The sequence below is a fragment of the Larimichthys crocea genome, chromosome VII, assembly GCF_000972845.2.
Source record: "Larimichthys crocea isolate SSNF chromosome VII, L_crocea_2.0, whole genome shotgun sequence".
Lineage (NCBI taxonomy): Eukaryota > Metazoa > Chordata > Actinopteri > Sciaenidae > Larimichthys > Larimichthys crocea.
In genome coordinates, this window is record NC_040017.1 from 26,711,802 (window position 1) to 26,727,865 (window position 16,064).

At 41.6% G+C, this 16,064-nt stretch overlaps 1 protein-coding gene across 3 annotated transcripts in view; it reads left to right on the forward strand.

Moving 5' to 3' along the window:
* The window catches only part of sptbn4b (spectrin, beta, non-erythrocytic 4b), a 61,997-nt gene that overhangs the window by 15,532 nt on the left and 30,401 nt on the right, over window positions 1–16,064 (forward strand). For all 3 annotated transcript variants that reach the window (XM_027280754.1, XM_027280755.1, XM_027280756.1), the window contains exons 5-24: window positions 131–222; window positions 362–442; window positions 718–833; window positions 972–1,084; window positions 1,213–1,400; window positions 1,971–2,088; window positions 2,261–2,419; window positions 2,502–2,804; window positions 2,951–3,101; window positions 3,710–3,846; window positions 5,143–5,292; window positions 5,903–6,271; window positions 6,387–6,601; window positions 6,698–6,835; window positions 9,536–9,776; window positions 10,029–10,187; window positions 10,367–10,497; window positions 10,590–10,815; window positions 12,744–12,946; window positions 13,860–13,950. In XM_027280754.1, the coding sequence (XP_027136555.1) occupies window positions 131–222; window positions 362–442; window positions 718–833; window positions 972–1,084; window positions 1,213–1,400; window positions 1,971–2,088; window positions 2,261–2,419; window positions 2,502–2,804; window positions 2,951–3,101; window positions 3,710–3,846; window positions 5,143–5,292; window positions 5,903–6,271; window positions 6,387–6,601; window positions 6,698–6,835; window positions 9,536–9,776; window positions 10,029–10,187; window positions 10,367–10,497; window positions 10,590–10,815; window positions 12,744–12,946; window positions 13,860–13,950 (3,381 nt within the window). The remainder of the gene's footprint in view (window positions 1–130; window positions 223–361; window positions 443–717; window positions 834–971; window positions 1,085–1,212; window positions 1,401–1,970; window positions 2,089–2,260; window positions 2,420–2,501; window positions 2,805–2,950; window positions 3,102–3,709; window positions 3,847–5,142; window positions 5,293–5,902; window positions 6,272–6,386; window positions 6,602–6,697; window positions 6,836–9,535; window positions 9,777–10,028; window positions 10,188–10,366; window positions 10,498–10,589; window positions 10,816–12,743; window positions 12,947–13,859; window positions 13,951–16,064) is intronic.

Here is a 16,064-nt window from a genome sequence, read left to right on the forward strand (position 1 = left end):
ACCACACAGACGCAGTCTTAATAATGGACAGATAAATAACTTCATGTGTGTGAGACAGAAGCTGTTGGGCCGGTGCCACGGTGTCTCTCCTTCAAACACTGATCTGTTGCTTCTCTGTGTTCTTGTTCAGATCCAGGTGATCAAAATAGAGACAGAGGACAACCGAGAAACTCGCTCTGCCAAGGATGCCCTGCTGCTCTGGTGCCAGATGAAGACCGCAGGGTGAGCAGTGAAATAAAAATACAGGAAACTCTAAACTACAAATGTGAATTTCATAATCAGTATCAAGTTGATATGTTAGTGTTACGTTGATGCTCCTTGCTTTACATTTAAAGTTACAAAAGGTTTCCCCGTGCTTTAGGTACTCTGAGGTCAACATCCAGAATTTCACCACCTGCTGGAGAGACGGCCTCGCCTTCAATGCACTCATACACAGACACAGGTACGTAGTATTTCTAACACATCTTCATAGCATACTACTATGTTTAATTATTATACACGATGACAGCTGCGGATAGAAAGCAGTGGGGATGTGTGTCAGTTTTTTATTATTCAGATGTTGTAATATTTTTCAGTTTTCCTGAATAAAGGGTTTGGCCATCATGCAGTTTTAGTGTTAGAGCTGTACACACATGACATGTCATTGTCTTCATGCCATCGTCTTCATGTCATTGTCTTCATGTCATCGTCTTCACGTCATCCTCTTGTGCCCTCCAGACCTGACTTGATAGAGTTCCACAAGCTGACACGGTCCAATGCAACCCACAACCTCCAGCAAGCCTTTAACATCGCTGAGCAGCACCTGGGTCTCACCAAACTCCTGGACCCTGAAGGTGAGGATGGTTCTGGGTGAATGTCAATCAAACCACATTATATTCAGTAATATTTTTAATAGTGATCTTATTTTACTCACTGAGATAAATAGTTACTGTGTGGCTGCTTAAAGTTAACTTCTCGGCTGTTTGTCTCAGATGTGAACACAGAGAACCCCGATGAAAAGTCCATCATCACTTATGTGGTCTCCTACTACCACTACTTCTCCAAGATGAAGGCTCTTATTGTGGAGGGCAAGAGGGTTGGCAAGGTAACAAAAACATACATGGACAGATAAATTATATAAAATGATATATAAATTATTGTGCATCCTTCATTTCCTGTGTTTGCTTCTTCCTCTCTGAATCTGCTCCCACCCTTCCTCCGTCTGTCTGTCAGGTACTAGACAACTGTATCGAGGCAGAGAACATCATCAACCGCTACGAAGCCCTGGCCTCAGACCTGTTGGACTGGATAGAGAAGACCATCGCGGTCATCAGTAATCAGAAGTTTGCCAATTCGCTGACCGGAGTTCAACAGCAGCTGCAGGCCTTCACAACTTACTGCACAATAGAGAAGCCCATCAAGTGCGTTTTCTGAAATTTTTGAATAACATCTCGATATTTTAGTGCCATGCAAATGCATTTGAATATTAATCTATGCATACTCTGTACTGAGCATGTATTTCCACACATTGCTAACTCAGTTTTTTAGTGTGTTTTGCAGAGCATCATGATGTAGCCTGAACATCTAGTTAAATCCTAAAATGAATAATTCCACTATATGCTATCATTATTAAAGTAAATGTTTTTATTAGGGGCTCTGCCTTAGTTCAGGAAATATAACCATATGGGTTCAAGGCGGTGATATACACCCAGATGTTCATACAGTCGACTACCTCACAGTGATGAATGGCCATGACACTGGACAGCAGGGTAGCACAGAAATCGTCCTTTACCAGGAGTCCTCAGACGTCCCTGTCAGCAACATTCATGCTACGAGTGTCCTTCAGCAAGACGCTGAAACAATGACCAACTTCTAGCTGTAACTTCAAGTGTCTCCTTTGACCCTTTTTCTGTTTTTCCTTGAACAAAGTTGGAAGTACTTTCAGCGTTGACAGAGAGGAGACCACATAAAGTTTTCTGTTTCTCTCTCAGGTTTCAGGAGAAGGGGAATCTCGAGGTCCTCCTCTTCACCATCCAAAGCAAACTCAGAGCCAACAACCAGAAACCCTATGTGCCTCACGATGGGAAGCTCATCTCAGACATCAACAAGGTCAGACATCATCAGCTCAGTCATTTATATACTGTCACCTTTTACTAAACAATTATGTGGCAGCTGATGAGTGAGTTACTGATTAAATCAAACTTTGGCATCACTCTTTAACAGCTGTACTATTATTATTATTATGTTACATTGAACATTTCTTTTGTCATTTCCTGTCCAGGCCTGGGAGAGGCTGGAGAAGGCGGAGCATGAGAGAGGCGTGGCTCTGCGCAAGGAGCTGATTCGTCAGGAGAAGCTGGAGCTGCTGGCTCAGTGCTTTGACCACAAAACCACTATGAGACAAGCCTGGCTCAATGAGAACCAGAGGCTTGTATCACAGGTAGGACTGTCAACTGTCTAAAACTGTGTCCCACTCTGTTTTCATCAGCCTCACACCTTACATCGTTTTGTTTTGTCTACAGGACAATTTTGGCTATGACCTACCAGCAGTCGAGGCAGCAATGAAGAAACACGAGGCTATCGAGGCGGACATAGCTTCGTATGAAGAGCGAATCGGGGTGGTGGTGGAGCTTGCCTCAGAGATGGAGTCAGAAGGATACTACGACATCCGGCGTATCTTGGCACGAAAGGAGAACATCCTGGGCCAGTGGAGTCTGCTGAAGGAGCTGGTGGCTGGGAGGAGGACCCGCCTGGAGAAGAACCTGGCCCTGCAGAAGACATTTCAGGACATGGTGTACATGATCGACTGGATGGAGGACATACAGGTACTGAAGGCTGTGTTTTATCTATAAGAAGACATTCAAAGAGAAATAGAAGGAAGGAGTAGAAGATAAAACAACTGAAAGACATCCTGATGTCATCCCTCCACCTCTCTTGTCTTCCCTTCTCCTCGTCTCCTGCTCTCTCTCAGGTCCAGCTGCTGTCGAAGGACTTTGGGAAGCATCTTCTGGAGGTGGACGACCTGCTGCAGAAACACAGCCTGCAGGAAGCCGACATTACAGTGCAGGCTGAGAGAGTGGAGACACTCAACACCGCTGCACTCAAATTCACCACTATAGAAGGTACAGTATATACACACACATTTATCTTGTTTATTGTGTATATGACTGGTGATGAATTTCATTGTATCGGTCTGCCTCTTACAAGACAACATAGGATAGACTTCATTGATCTTACAATTAGTTTCTTATCACAAATTCTCCTGATATCAAAAGTCTGAAGTCGTCGAGGTTCTTAGTTTGTATTGCCTGTTATGTAGATGGAAAGAAACCTTAATATGCACAATGCAGAATAGTGATTAAGTCAAGGCTATAAGAGTGTGTAACAAACAATATATTATCTGTATATTTATACTGGTACATAATAAAAAATATGAGGCATTTGGATTGTAAACAACCGCTTCTGAACTTGTGTTTTCTGTGATAGACTGACTGAATGAATCAAGATGGAGGCAATGATCCAGTATTGATTTCATGTAGTCAAGTGAAGATGGATTTGACCTTGAGACAAGTTGAAAATAGATTTTTGACACTTGATATCAGTAAGACAATCTGCTCAGTGTGCGTACATGTTTTTTTTTTTTCTTGATTTTGTTCAGGAGTCCAGCTCAGAGTTCACTACTGTAATGAATGAAGTGCTGTACCTGTGCTTCATTTTTGTTGTCTCCCAGGTTACCAACCATGTGACCCTCAGGTGATCTGTAACCGTGTCAACCACGTCTCGTCCTGTCTGGAGGAGCTGAAACAACTGGCAGTTAAAAGACGCTCTGAGCTGGAGGAGTCGAGACAACTTTGGGCTTTCTTCCAGGTAGGACACAATTTTCACATCATTCACACTGGCCACCCGGAAACTAAGCAGGGTTTGAACTTCTCTCAAGCTCTCATTTTTCACTCTTTACACATCTATTTTGTAACCTTTCAACTGTGCAATCAAATGCAAAACTATAAATGCTTTACAGGAGAGACTGTCTGAAAATGTGCACTGTTAGCTGTTATATTTGAACAAATATTGTGTCAGCCACTCTGTATGACAGCGTTTCACTCGCCTTTGAGTGTGGCCTTTAGATACAATAGTAGACACAAAAAGAGGTGTGAGTCCTTGTGTTTGGATTTCCAAAGAACTGAATATTTATTTTCCCAAACCTGCCTACAGCAGCTTTAAAATCATACAGACCAAAGCTTGTTTTATTTTTTATTTCAGGACCTCAATCTGTTACACAAACAGGACAGGCCCATGTTTAAATATGCATTAATTAATCTATACTACTTTTATCAACGTCTATTTCTGGCCTTAAGCATATTTTAAGTTTACCACATTTTCATACAGCTCAGTAAGCCAAATAATAAGAGGAGCGATCTAACATCTAATGTCAGCTGAAAAGGTGATAAATAACAGAGCAAAATACTGTAATAATAGTAGCACTTTGTTCTTTGCTGCTTTGCATGAGAACAAGCTGTTTTGCAGTGCTGGTTGCGCCACACCTGAGCACATTAATTTGTGTTTTACAGCAGATCTATACTACAGTGTTTATAATGAATAACCCAGACGTCTCTCTTAAAGGCAGAGAAGGGGTAAAAAATTCTGACCTGATTAGTTACTCACATACAAAAAGAAAAGTCCAATAAAACTGTCTTTTATGGACACACCCTCCAATGTTCTTTCATTAGCACTTTGTCATTCGTGTTGTTTTATTTCATGCGTCAGACTTGGCCTGCGTCTGTCTCTTTAAAAAGCTGTCCGTCACTTTGATGACACAGAAGTGATGAACGGGTTGTTAATGCTAGTGAATAAGCTTTTAAAATGAACTATTGAAAGTAATGAGTATATAATGAGAACAGTGGATTTCTTTGTGAATGAATCATTGGTTCACACAGTTTGAATCACTTATTATATCACATTACTGATTAATCTGGATAATTTCCCGTCTGCTTTTTGGGCGGCTCTCTGAAACAGACATCAGTGTCAGAAAGACTTCCGGGATTACATTATTTCTGATGTCTAGTTTTTCATTCTTCTTCTTAGACTTTAGGTTTTCTCTTTTAATATATTTTTTTGTCTAAACGTGAATCTGAACTCTTCTTTGTCTGTTCGTTCTTCTGTTAGGAGCTGGAGGAGTCGGAAGCCTGGATCAGGGAGAAGAGCTCCATCTTGGGCGCTCAGGGTTATGGGAAGGATCTGAGCAGTGTGCTGAAGTTACTACAGAAACACAAAACTCTGGCTGGAGAACTGCTGGCTCACCGGTCGCTGCTGCAGGTGTGTGTGTGTGTTTTTGTTTTTATCTGTCAGTGTGAGAGTCAGCACCTGGGATGCCTCCGGTACCTCGAGTTTCTGTACTGAACTTCACGTACTTCAGTGAATTTATGCATTAGCATTTAGAAACAGAGCTCACATACAAAAGGAACTTTACTAACTAAAATAATTTTGAACAGTGCGGAAAGAAAGAGTTTTTGTTGTTGATGCTTTTATGATTGTACTCCTGTTTAAAACATTTAAAACGTCTCTGTTTAGTTCATCTCTGTAAGTCACCTACATAAATCTTTATGCAAAGTGTCTGAAGACAGATTTATTATTAACAGCTTTAACAAAAATATGAATGTGCCAAAAAAGAAATCTCAGCTCTTCAAAGGTTGCTCACAAAACTTTTCCATCCTCCAGAGCATGACAAGATGCTACATATTACAGTGTATGTATTGTTGAAGAACATGCCAAACAGGAGACCTTAAAGCAATTTTCTTTAGATGCAAAACCCTCTGCATCAAAAGATTAAGTTTCAAATATTGGCTAGTGTTCCACTTTACTGCATAAACACTGTTATCAAAGCATAGTAACACTGTTATCCCTCCATCCTCCCCCACTCCTCCAGAACACCATGAAACGAGGAAAGCAGATCCTCAGTGAGAAGAGCTTTGGCACGGCGGGGATCCAGGAGCGCATCATGGAGGTGAAGAGCGAGTGGAAGAGGCTGGAGGACCAGGCTGCGCAGCGTCTTGGCCACCTGCAGGAGGCGCTCAACTTTTTTCAGTTCTCCACGGAGACGGACGACCTGGTGGCCTGGCTGCAGGATGCTTACCGGCTGGTCTCCAGTGAAGACTTTGGACATGATGAGTATTCCACCCAGTCTCTGCTGAAGAAACACAGAGGGGTCAGCGAGGCTATCGACAAACATCGTCTGCATGTAGTGGCACTGCGCAAACACATGGTGGCGCTGCCTCTGCAGTACCGTGAACAGGAGGTGGGTAAAAGGAACACGGAAAGGATGCAACCTGTTTGTTTTTCTTGTCAAAAACATCATTTCTTTTACCCGTCTGTGTTTGTCCTCTCCTGTCTTCTGCCTCTCCTCTCTGCAGGAGGTGCAGGTGCGTATGGGAGAGGTGGAGCAGCTGTACACAGAGGTGATTGAGGTAGCGGTGCTCAGACAGCAGTGGCTTCATGACGCCCTCGCCGTCTACCGCATGTTCAGTGAGGTCAATGCCTGCGAGCTGTGGATTGATGAGAAGGAGCAGTGGCTGGACAAGATGGAGATCCCTGAGAGGCTGGAGGACGTGGAGGTGGTGGCACACAGGTGAGGGAAAGAGTGGAGAAGAGGAAGGGAGGAGGTTTGAAGGGTTTCTGTCATTATATACCCGCTGACTGTCTACAACAATGTCCTTTGTTGTAGGTTTGAGAGTCTGGACCAGGAGATGAACAGCCTGATGGGAAGGATCCTGGACGTTAACCAAATAGTTCAGCAGCTCCTGGATGGAGGTCATCCATCTTCTACAGAGGTCAGAGGTTGTCAGGATCACCTCAACTCCAGGTAATGATTCAAAACTGACCTTCCCAACAAGTACAATCAGTACTCCGAGTACAAGTACAACCGCATGTACTCCTGCTGACATCAACAATTACAACAACTTTACAAAACACGGTGATGCTCAGCCAGCAATTCTACTTGTACTTCTACAATACACACTAAAACTAAACTTCAGTTACAACCACTACTGCTGATAAACTCACAAATCCACTATGTGAGATTAGTTTATTTAAAGTGTTTTACCTGAGGCACAGAAAAGCATCCGAACATCATGCAGAGCAGAAATCTAACAGAAAGTAGAATTAAGTAAAATTAAATTAAATGAACTTGCATGTTTCAGTACAGTTACTGTGCAGTGAATTAGGAAATATGTACAGTCATATTATAGCTGCCACTATTAATAATCAGAATATCAACAAAGGAAATATACTTTAATAGTGAACCACAACTATTATCTCCATACAGACTTAGACTGTCTCTGCATATACTCGCTAACACAGACATAAACGTGATATTTGTACTTCTTGGAACTACAAAGCAGAGTTTGAACATCAGATCAATACTAACAAAAATCAGTCATGACTTGTGATTACTGCTGCCAACGTGTTACCTGTCTGTTAAATAGTGCTCTCTGTCCTATTTACTCCCAGGAGGGTGGAGGAGTAGGTAGGAGGAGAGGGAGGTGGACTGACACATAGAGAAAAAAGAGAGATGAGAGAAGAAACATTTCGTGGGCTTGTGTGATTATTCAGAGGAATTCATACTCACACAGTGTTTAGTAATTGTCTTTTGACAAGCCACTCGTGTCCTGTCAGTTGCTGTCTTGATAAGAGACTGAACACCTACCTGCTTTCTCATCTCTGCAGAGCCTGAGAAGATATGAAATGTAAAATAGCAGCATGTATCTCCTCCTAGTGTCTCTCTCTCTTTCTCTGTTTGGCCGACATATTTATTTACACTAACATCCGGCCAGGTCGACCCTGTGATTGGATTGGCTTTTTTATCCGTCTCAGTCATGTTCACATGTTACGTCTGGCAGCAGACTCCATGATGGCCGGGTGTCCATGAGTCTTGTGACCTTGGCACATGGCGTTGGTCTCAGGGCGACCATCTGTGCCGGTTGCCTCAGTTAAGACGAGACCGGCGGAGAGCAAAAATAAGATCAAATAAACACGTCTCATCTCTTCTTGTCGCCTTCTCTGGTATCAGTTATTAATTTTTCACCTTAGCTGCATAATATTTAACCTTCAGTGTTAGAAATGTTTGTGTGTAAATTCCCTTTAACTTTGTTCATTAGATACAATGAAACATCAGCAATCCTCAGCGGAACAAAGTGCATTAATCTGGTTTATTGGTTCTTATCCTGGGCAGCACCAATGCTGCTGGAGAATAAAATAAAACAATATATTCAGTATACTATGTTTTTATATATATATATCTATATATTATATATATAATATATATATATATATTATAGTATATATATATTATATATATATATATATATATATATATAGAAAGAGTGTTGAATTGAGAGAAATGAAGCAGTTCTTAGTGACGTCAACGCTTTTCATACTCTGTTTTTATACGTGTTACCTCACCTTACCTTCTTATCAATTATTCTATTTTTAGGCCTTGACTGTGACACTGCCGTTATTTTAAGAACTCTAAAAACACAAATTAAAGGCAAAATGAAATGAGTTGTTTTTCTTTTTGTGGATAAAGCCGTGCTCCTCCTGTGTGAGGTGCATCACAGTAACCCCAACCCTGGGCAGATGGGCAGATGGTGGAGGGGGGGTCGCAAACACCATCCTGGTTACTTGTGGGGGTTGTGACTCTGAACGGTTGATCGTGTTTAAATGGAAAATTCAAACTATATATCCTATTAGTTAAATTTTTTCACAGTTCTGTTATTTATCTACTACAGTCATTGTTATTATGTTATGTTCACAGCTTTTTATGATTAATATTTGGACTTAAAGTCAAGATTTACGTGAGCATACGTTCATGGTGATCCTTAGTTTCATTTATAAATGCATAAAACAAATACATATGAAGCTGCAACCTCCATCACACACATACACCCCCCCAACAATCATCACCACCACCATCATGTTGCACCTATAAGACTTTTGCAGCTCTGAGCTCAGTGTCACTGAGCTGTTTTCCTGCCTGCCTGCTGAGCGCTCTGTCTGCTTCTCAGCTACTCTGCCATTACCTCATTACAGTCACAAGTATCTGTGTGTGTGTGTGTGTGTGCATCTGTGCATGTGTGTGAGTGTGTGTTTTCTTGGCTGAAAGGGTGTGTATTGAGACCTGCTGGTCTGGAGCAGAATCAGGAGAACATATTGTATGACGATATGGTAAGCAGAAAAACGAGGCCTGAGCTGAAGCCACATCACAGCAAACAGAGACAGTTCTTATCAGGTCATCGTGATAATAAGTTTAACATGAATGATTGATTTTTTGAACTGGAGCACTCGAAGGCTGGTTTTTAAAAACATGGTAGTCTTACTGTTATTACCTTTTCAAACTATATGACGTAATAAGGAGGAACATGAAGGACTGAAATCAAACTGAAAACTCCACAATAAATCACGACTGTCTTCACTATCACATTTCTCCTTCACAGTAGCACACTCCCCTCTCTTCAACCTTCTCAAACTACACTCAGTTTCACTCCTGTCTGTCACATCGTGCCAGGTGGAACAGCATCGTGGAGCTGGTCGAGCAGAAGAAAGATCAGCTGGACTCGATGTTACGCCTGCAGAACTACCTGCTGGAGTGTGCCGAGATCAAGTCCCAGATCCAGGACAAGAGAAAAGCCATCGACGCCACTCAGTACATGGGAAGTGACCTGGGAGGAGTCCTGGCTCTGCAGAGACGCCTGTCCACCATGGAGGGAGCCCTGTCTGTCCTGGAGCCCAAACTACTCCATCTACAGGTATGGAATTATGGGAAAATACATTTACTGTAGAAATGTTAAACTAAGATTAGAGTCCATCAGACATGGTGACAGACAGAAGCCTTGTGGGCTTTTATTCCTATAAATAAATGAACTATTTTTAAAATATCAGCGAGCGTGATGAACCACAAAAGATACAAATACGTGGATGTGATGATTTCATACGTAGGTTGTATTGTGCCTCATAAAAGGCTACATTCATCATAACGCTGTCTCTGTTTGGTGATGTAGGAAGAGGCAGAGCATCTGGCCACAGCCCACCCGGGTCGGGCCATGGAGGTTCTCGTGCCGTTTGATGGCATCAGCTTGGAGTGGGAGGAGCTGAAACGCACCCTGCAGGGCTGTGAGGACTCGCTGATGGTGGCCAGCAGGCTGCAGAGCTTCATACAGGTACACAGGGAAAGTCCGTGTATAAGGAAAAAATACTATTACTGATGATGAAACACACAAGTTTAACCTCAACCACACATGATCTGCCTTTATTTTCAAGTACATTTGTTAATCTGCACAAACTTTTGTAGTGTAGAATTAATGAACTGTACATCATGTACCTCTCCCTCTTTTGTAAGGATTTGGACTCGTTCCTCACCTGGTTGGTCCAGACTCAGACAGCTGCCGCCTCAGACCAGCTGCCCAATGACCTGGAGGAGGCGGAGAAACTCATCAACAAACACGCTGCTCTAAAGGAGGAGATTGGACGGTGGGTTACTGAAGGCTGTTCTGATAATCTAATCTTTAACACATCAGGTGTTCAGAAAAGATTTGAATGGGTTACTGTTGTTTTCCACGCAGGTACGAAGAGGACTACGAACGCCTGCAGGCCATGAACGAGCTGCTGGAGTCCGAGGAGGCTCCTCTCCCTCAGGCTGCCCTACAGCAGTGGCTGCAGAAGCTCGACGTCGGCTGGAACAAACTGCTGGAAATGTGGGAGAGCAGGAGAGAGGTTCTGGTCCAGGCTCACATTTTCCATCTGTTCCTGCGAGATGTCAAACAGGCTGAGTCCTTCCTCAACAACCAGGTGAGACAAACAAAGACTAAGCAGGTGATCACAGTTCGGGTTGTATGAAATACAGCTTTACTGTTTGTAATGATATGCACCTGTCTTTCTATGCAAAGATGCATTACCATCGTCTACTCGATGCACACATTAGCAGAGCCTCTTTTATTTGCTAAATTTAAATTACTAAACTTTTTTTTTGCGACATTAGAGAAATTCTGTTAGATCGAGACCGACAGCCAGAAAACGACAGCTGCTGTATGCAACATGTATGATGTGCTTTTATGTTGGTGACGCTTCTCAGAGCTCGTCTGGCTGGCACAGAGGCAGAGACAAATCCTCCTCTGCTCTGCTCTTTTTCCCCTTTTTCTTCTGATGGCTGCAGACCAGAGGGAGCACACAAAATCAGGAGAGAAAAGGAATATGCAGCTCAAACGGAGCTGTCGATAAGATGTCGCTGTTTTCTTTCTTTCTTACTTTTTGGGCCAGAAACTAAAAATATACATGCATGTGTAATAATGAAGCAAAGTCAGAGACAGGAAAAGAAACAAACTAACTTCTCAAAGCCCTTGAAATATGTTAGGGTGCAACGTGAGGTCAACATCTGAGAAACGTTTTGGGTGCCATCCTGGTGTTTTCATGAACGCAGGCCAAATGTTGCTGCAGAGTGTCAACTGGACTGCTGGGTGTGGTCGGCTCAGCCCTGCCAGCTCTGAGATACAGAGAGAGCGAGGCAGAGAGAAAAGACGAGAGAGAGAGAGTGGGAGCGTGTGTGTGCACGTGTGTGTGTGTGTGTGTGTGCGTGTGTGTGTGTGTGTGTGTCAGCAGGTGTCCCTGTGTTATGTGATATTAGAGCAGGAGTTGTCGAGGCAGCAGCTTCCAGTAACTCTAGATCTACATTGTGGAGGAGGAATTGTTGGCAGCCTCCTCCTGATGCTGAAGTCTTGTTTGTGTGTGTGTGTGTGTGTGTGTGTGTGTGTGTGTATACAGTACATAGGTATTAATAGGCTTGTGTAAATTATGCTTGCCTCTTATTGGCTAAATCCTGTCCGTGATTCTTAAGTTACTGTGCAAGTATTTGGTTTGCAAAGATCATACCTCTGACCTTAACTGGATTTATGCAACAGTGTCATGAATGAAGTGTGTGTGTGTACTGTAGTGCATATAGGGCACATGTTACTACAAAATATAATGCTCTGGTTATTTTGACAGACATTTAACAGCATAAATAATTAGTATTATAATTTAAGTGATGTTTTTGAAGTAATATCCCATCTCGTTTTCAAGTTAAGAATATCGTCTGGGTCGTTTAAGCACAGAAGAATTTAGTTGCATATATTATAATGTAAGTATTCTTCTTGTATTACCATATAAATATGATTCCAGCACATTCCCAGCTCTACAGGTCAGCCTGTGTTAGACCTCTGTCTTGCAGGCTACATTGCTGTATTTAATCTCAGCATCACATGGGCAGTGGTTTGTTTTTCTAATCTGAAATGTCACAGGCAGAGCTGCCCTTGACTCCTGTGTGTGTGTGTGTGTGTGTGTGTGTGTGTGCCTTTTAGTTTGATAATAGATCTTTACCAGGGACCAGCTCTCCTTATTAGCCTCGGGGGGTTGATTTAGAGAGCAGCATTTCTTCTTCAATAAGTATCAAAGACATTTCAGGCCAAGGAGAACTGCCCCTCCGTGTTGTTTCTCCTTTAATTTAATTCATTTCCTCCGTGTTCAGACACCACATACATGTGTAACGATGTGGTTGGTGGGAGTAGTTTTGTTTTAACACGGCATCATTAAACATTTCCTGATCTGAAATTGTTGTTGAGGAATAAATGCTGTTACCTTCTCATGACAGAACAAATGTAAGACAGTCATTTAATAGACTCATTTATTAATCATTTCCTGAAGGGAAGGTAATCACGTTAATGTATCCCATGTTCATTCTCCAGGAGTCGGCCCTCGCTCACGTGGAGCTGCCCACCACGGTGGAAACAGTCGAAGCCGCCATAAAGAAACACAAAGACTTCACTACCACCATGGAGCTGAACCTGCACAGGATCAAAGCTGTGATCGAGGCTGGAGAGAGTCTGATCAGCCAGAGCAACATCTACTCTGAACGCATCAGGGAACGTATTGACACCCTCGCCAACAGGTACATAAACCAAAATGTATTGAAGAGTAATAAAGTAAATAAAGGCAAAGAGTCTGAAGCAGAAGACTGTTTTTGTATTATTGTCATTTTTATTTCACCAAGAAGGATGAAAGGCTATCAAAAAGCTGAGTGTGAGCATGTGGCAGGTAGAAATAATGACGGAAATAAAAAGAAAGCAAATATTCTAAAGAATCTGGCATTAATGTAAAAAAAGAAAGAGATTTACTCTTTATGTCGTTGTTATCTTGTAAACATCAGTAGTCTTATTTCCCTTTTTAAAATATTGGATATCTCTCTCTGCAGAGCACCAACTGCAGCACCACACACTGTCCTGGCTGTACGTTGAGCTGATTGTTAATCACAAAGACTTCAGCAGCTGCCCTGAACATAATACAACAACAATAAAAAGAATAAAAGCAGCTGAAGAATTGTGAAGTGTGAATGAAACAAAACACAGAAAACAGAGCTCAGTCTGTGTAGTCCAAAACTGACGTCTGACCATGAAATCTGTGTGATAGCTGGGCTTGTGGTGTGTGTATGCTGGGAGGGGGTTGGGGTTTCATGTGTGTGTGTGTTCCCAACAATAGCAACGTGAAGAACCATATGGTTTTTAGATTTAATTTACATGAATTAACTCATTGGACATTTGTTTTTCTCCCACGGGGACAAATGAAAGTGAACAGTAGAACATCATTATTTCATGTATCACATTCTCACATTGTAATCAATCATTTCACATTCATGACATTAATTTTGTTCCTTTCTGATACTGATGATATTGAATGAAATGAACCTGATAAAGAAAGTGCAAAGATAAACAAGGCCAGATGAACACACCGATATGTGTTTGTAATATATGTAATTTCATTTTCAGTTAACTTGAAACTCAATTGCACGTCTCTCGCTCTTTCAGGGGAAACCAGAACCGAGAGCTCGCCCAGCAGTGGCTGGAAAAATTGAATGACCAGTGGGAACTTCAGAGGTTTCTTCAGGACTGCCATGAGGTAAGAGGCGCTCACACTGGTTGTACTGGAACGTCTCGGTCAGAGTGAATGAAATTAGTTCAGCAGTAGTAATCTCTTTGTCTCTTTTGGTGCCATAACCATCTTCACATTTTGGTGGCCTCTAGTGGCAGTGCAGGAAAACTGTTTTCATCTTTTAGAGCTTCATTTCACAGAAATCATCATTTGACCTAATTTCCACTCGTTTGACCTCTTTAGATTATGATGAGAGGAAAATGTTTTTGGCTGAAGGTCTCGCCGTCGTGCAGTTTAGACTTGTGTTATCAGTGATAGCTGCTGGTTAAAGGTCTGAAATGTATATTTAAAAAGTTTGGATCACTTAACTTTAAAAACATTACATGAATGTGGGAAAGCACTGACACTTGGTGTCATGATGACGTGCTGCGATGAAGTCACTTTTCTAAATGTTTACAGTCCTTAGAAAAGTGATGATGGTCTACATCAGTGCATACATAATATTTGTATTTATACCAGTACTACACATTCTGTTTTACTCACATGATTGCGTGATCTCTGAGAACTTTCTTGTTGGAAGCTATCACTGACACGGTCCACACTTCATGTATCTCCCGCTGTGTTGCACTCGGCTCACCTCTGCTCTGCAGTTTTTGCTCTCTCGCCCTGCAGAGTCACAGCCTTCGTTGTGGGGCCAAAACCTTGTTTAGTTTCACCAACTTTCTCTTTTTCTCTGCTGAATAATTCAGCAGCACTGCTCCTCATCACTAATTCAAAGGAGGAAGAGTGTATCGCCCTGTGTACATGAGTGTCTATGTGTGCGTGTGTGTTGTGTGTCAGTCATTTCTATCTATCTGCTCATATGTTTTATGCGTGTGTGTAGAAATACAGTATGCATGAGGAGTGTGTGTGTGTGTGTGTGTGTGTGTGTGGGCGAGTGACACTGCGTCAGCCTGTAGGAACCTGAGCTTTCAGCTGCCAGGGTGTGTTCCTCTGTCCGGTCCATGATCATCACATCTACAGTTTATATTCTTTCATCTTCTCTTCATGGGTAGACTTATCTAATCTGCACGCTAAACCTGCTCAGTCCTATATCAAGGCAAAATAATATAGATAGACAAAACTGTATTCGAGCAGTGATAAGCATCGTCGTTTATGTTGGAGTAACGAGGTTCAAATGATTTTGTCCTACAGCAGAGTAGTAGAGTATTACAGGAGTTATAAGACACTTCAAAGATGGAGCTGCTCATTATTCTACAAAAATCAAGTATAAAGCATCAGTGCTGTTAGAATCGATTCAGCAGAGCTAAAATAAATATTTTAATCTTTGTAATTGCTCCAGTTATTTGTCGATTACAGCGGCAGTACACTGAGATTTGTCAACAGTCACATGGGCTCTCAGTTAACTTGGTGATTGGACACATTTTTGTAATAAACAGTAATTTTCAGGTAACATTGTGCTGGAATTTGTGACTAAGCTTGTTGTGAATGATACCAGAATCTAAAAAAAAATAATCTCAGTAGTCCCTCTTCAATCCGTCTCTTTCTCTTATTTACATCACGACTCCATCTTCAGGACTAAGAGGTACTGAAGAGGTGAACTCACTTAGAGATCGTACTGAAGCTTTTTACCTCGATTCACCTGCTGCTCTCTTATGTCTGTTTGTGCTTTTCTTCTCTCAGGTCAGATATTCAGCATAATTTAATGGTTCATGCTTAAAGATGCGTGATGAACTAGTCTGCTAACTGTTCTATAAAATCACTAAATTATAAAGTTGTGTTTAGGACATGCAGGAATAAGCCTGAAGCATTAACATATTTCTGTCAACATACAGGACAGTTATGTTTCTAGTATTAATCCAAACCTGTGTCACACCTCTGATAAATATATTAAAAAAATATTTTTTAGGCTCTACTTCATTGGTAAATAATCAAAAAGAGATAGTTCTGCAAGTAATTATTATTTTTGATATTGATAAATTAATTATTTTTTATTTACAAATCAAAAATGTCATCAGGAAGTTCCCCAGATATAATATTTTAAAAAGATTTTTCCCACCTACTGTCCAAAACCCAAACAGATCAATCAACAATGATACAATTCATTTCATTAATTATCAAAATACTTGATAGAGACGTGC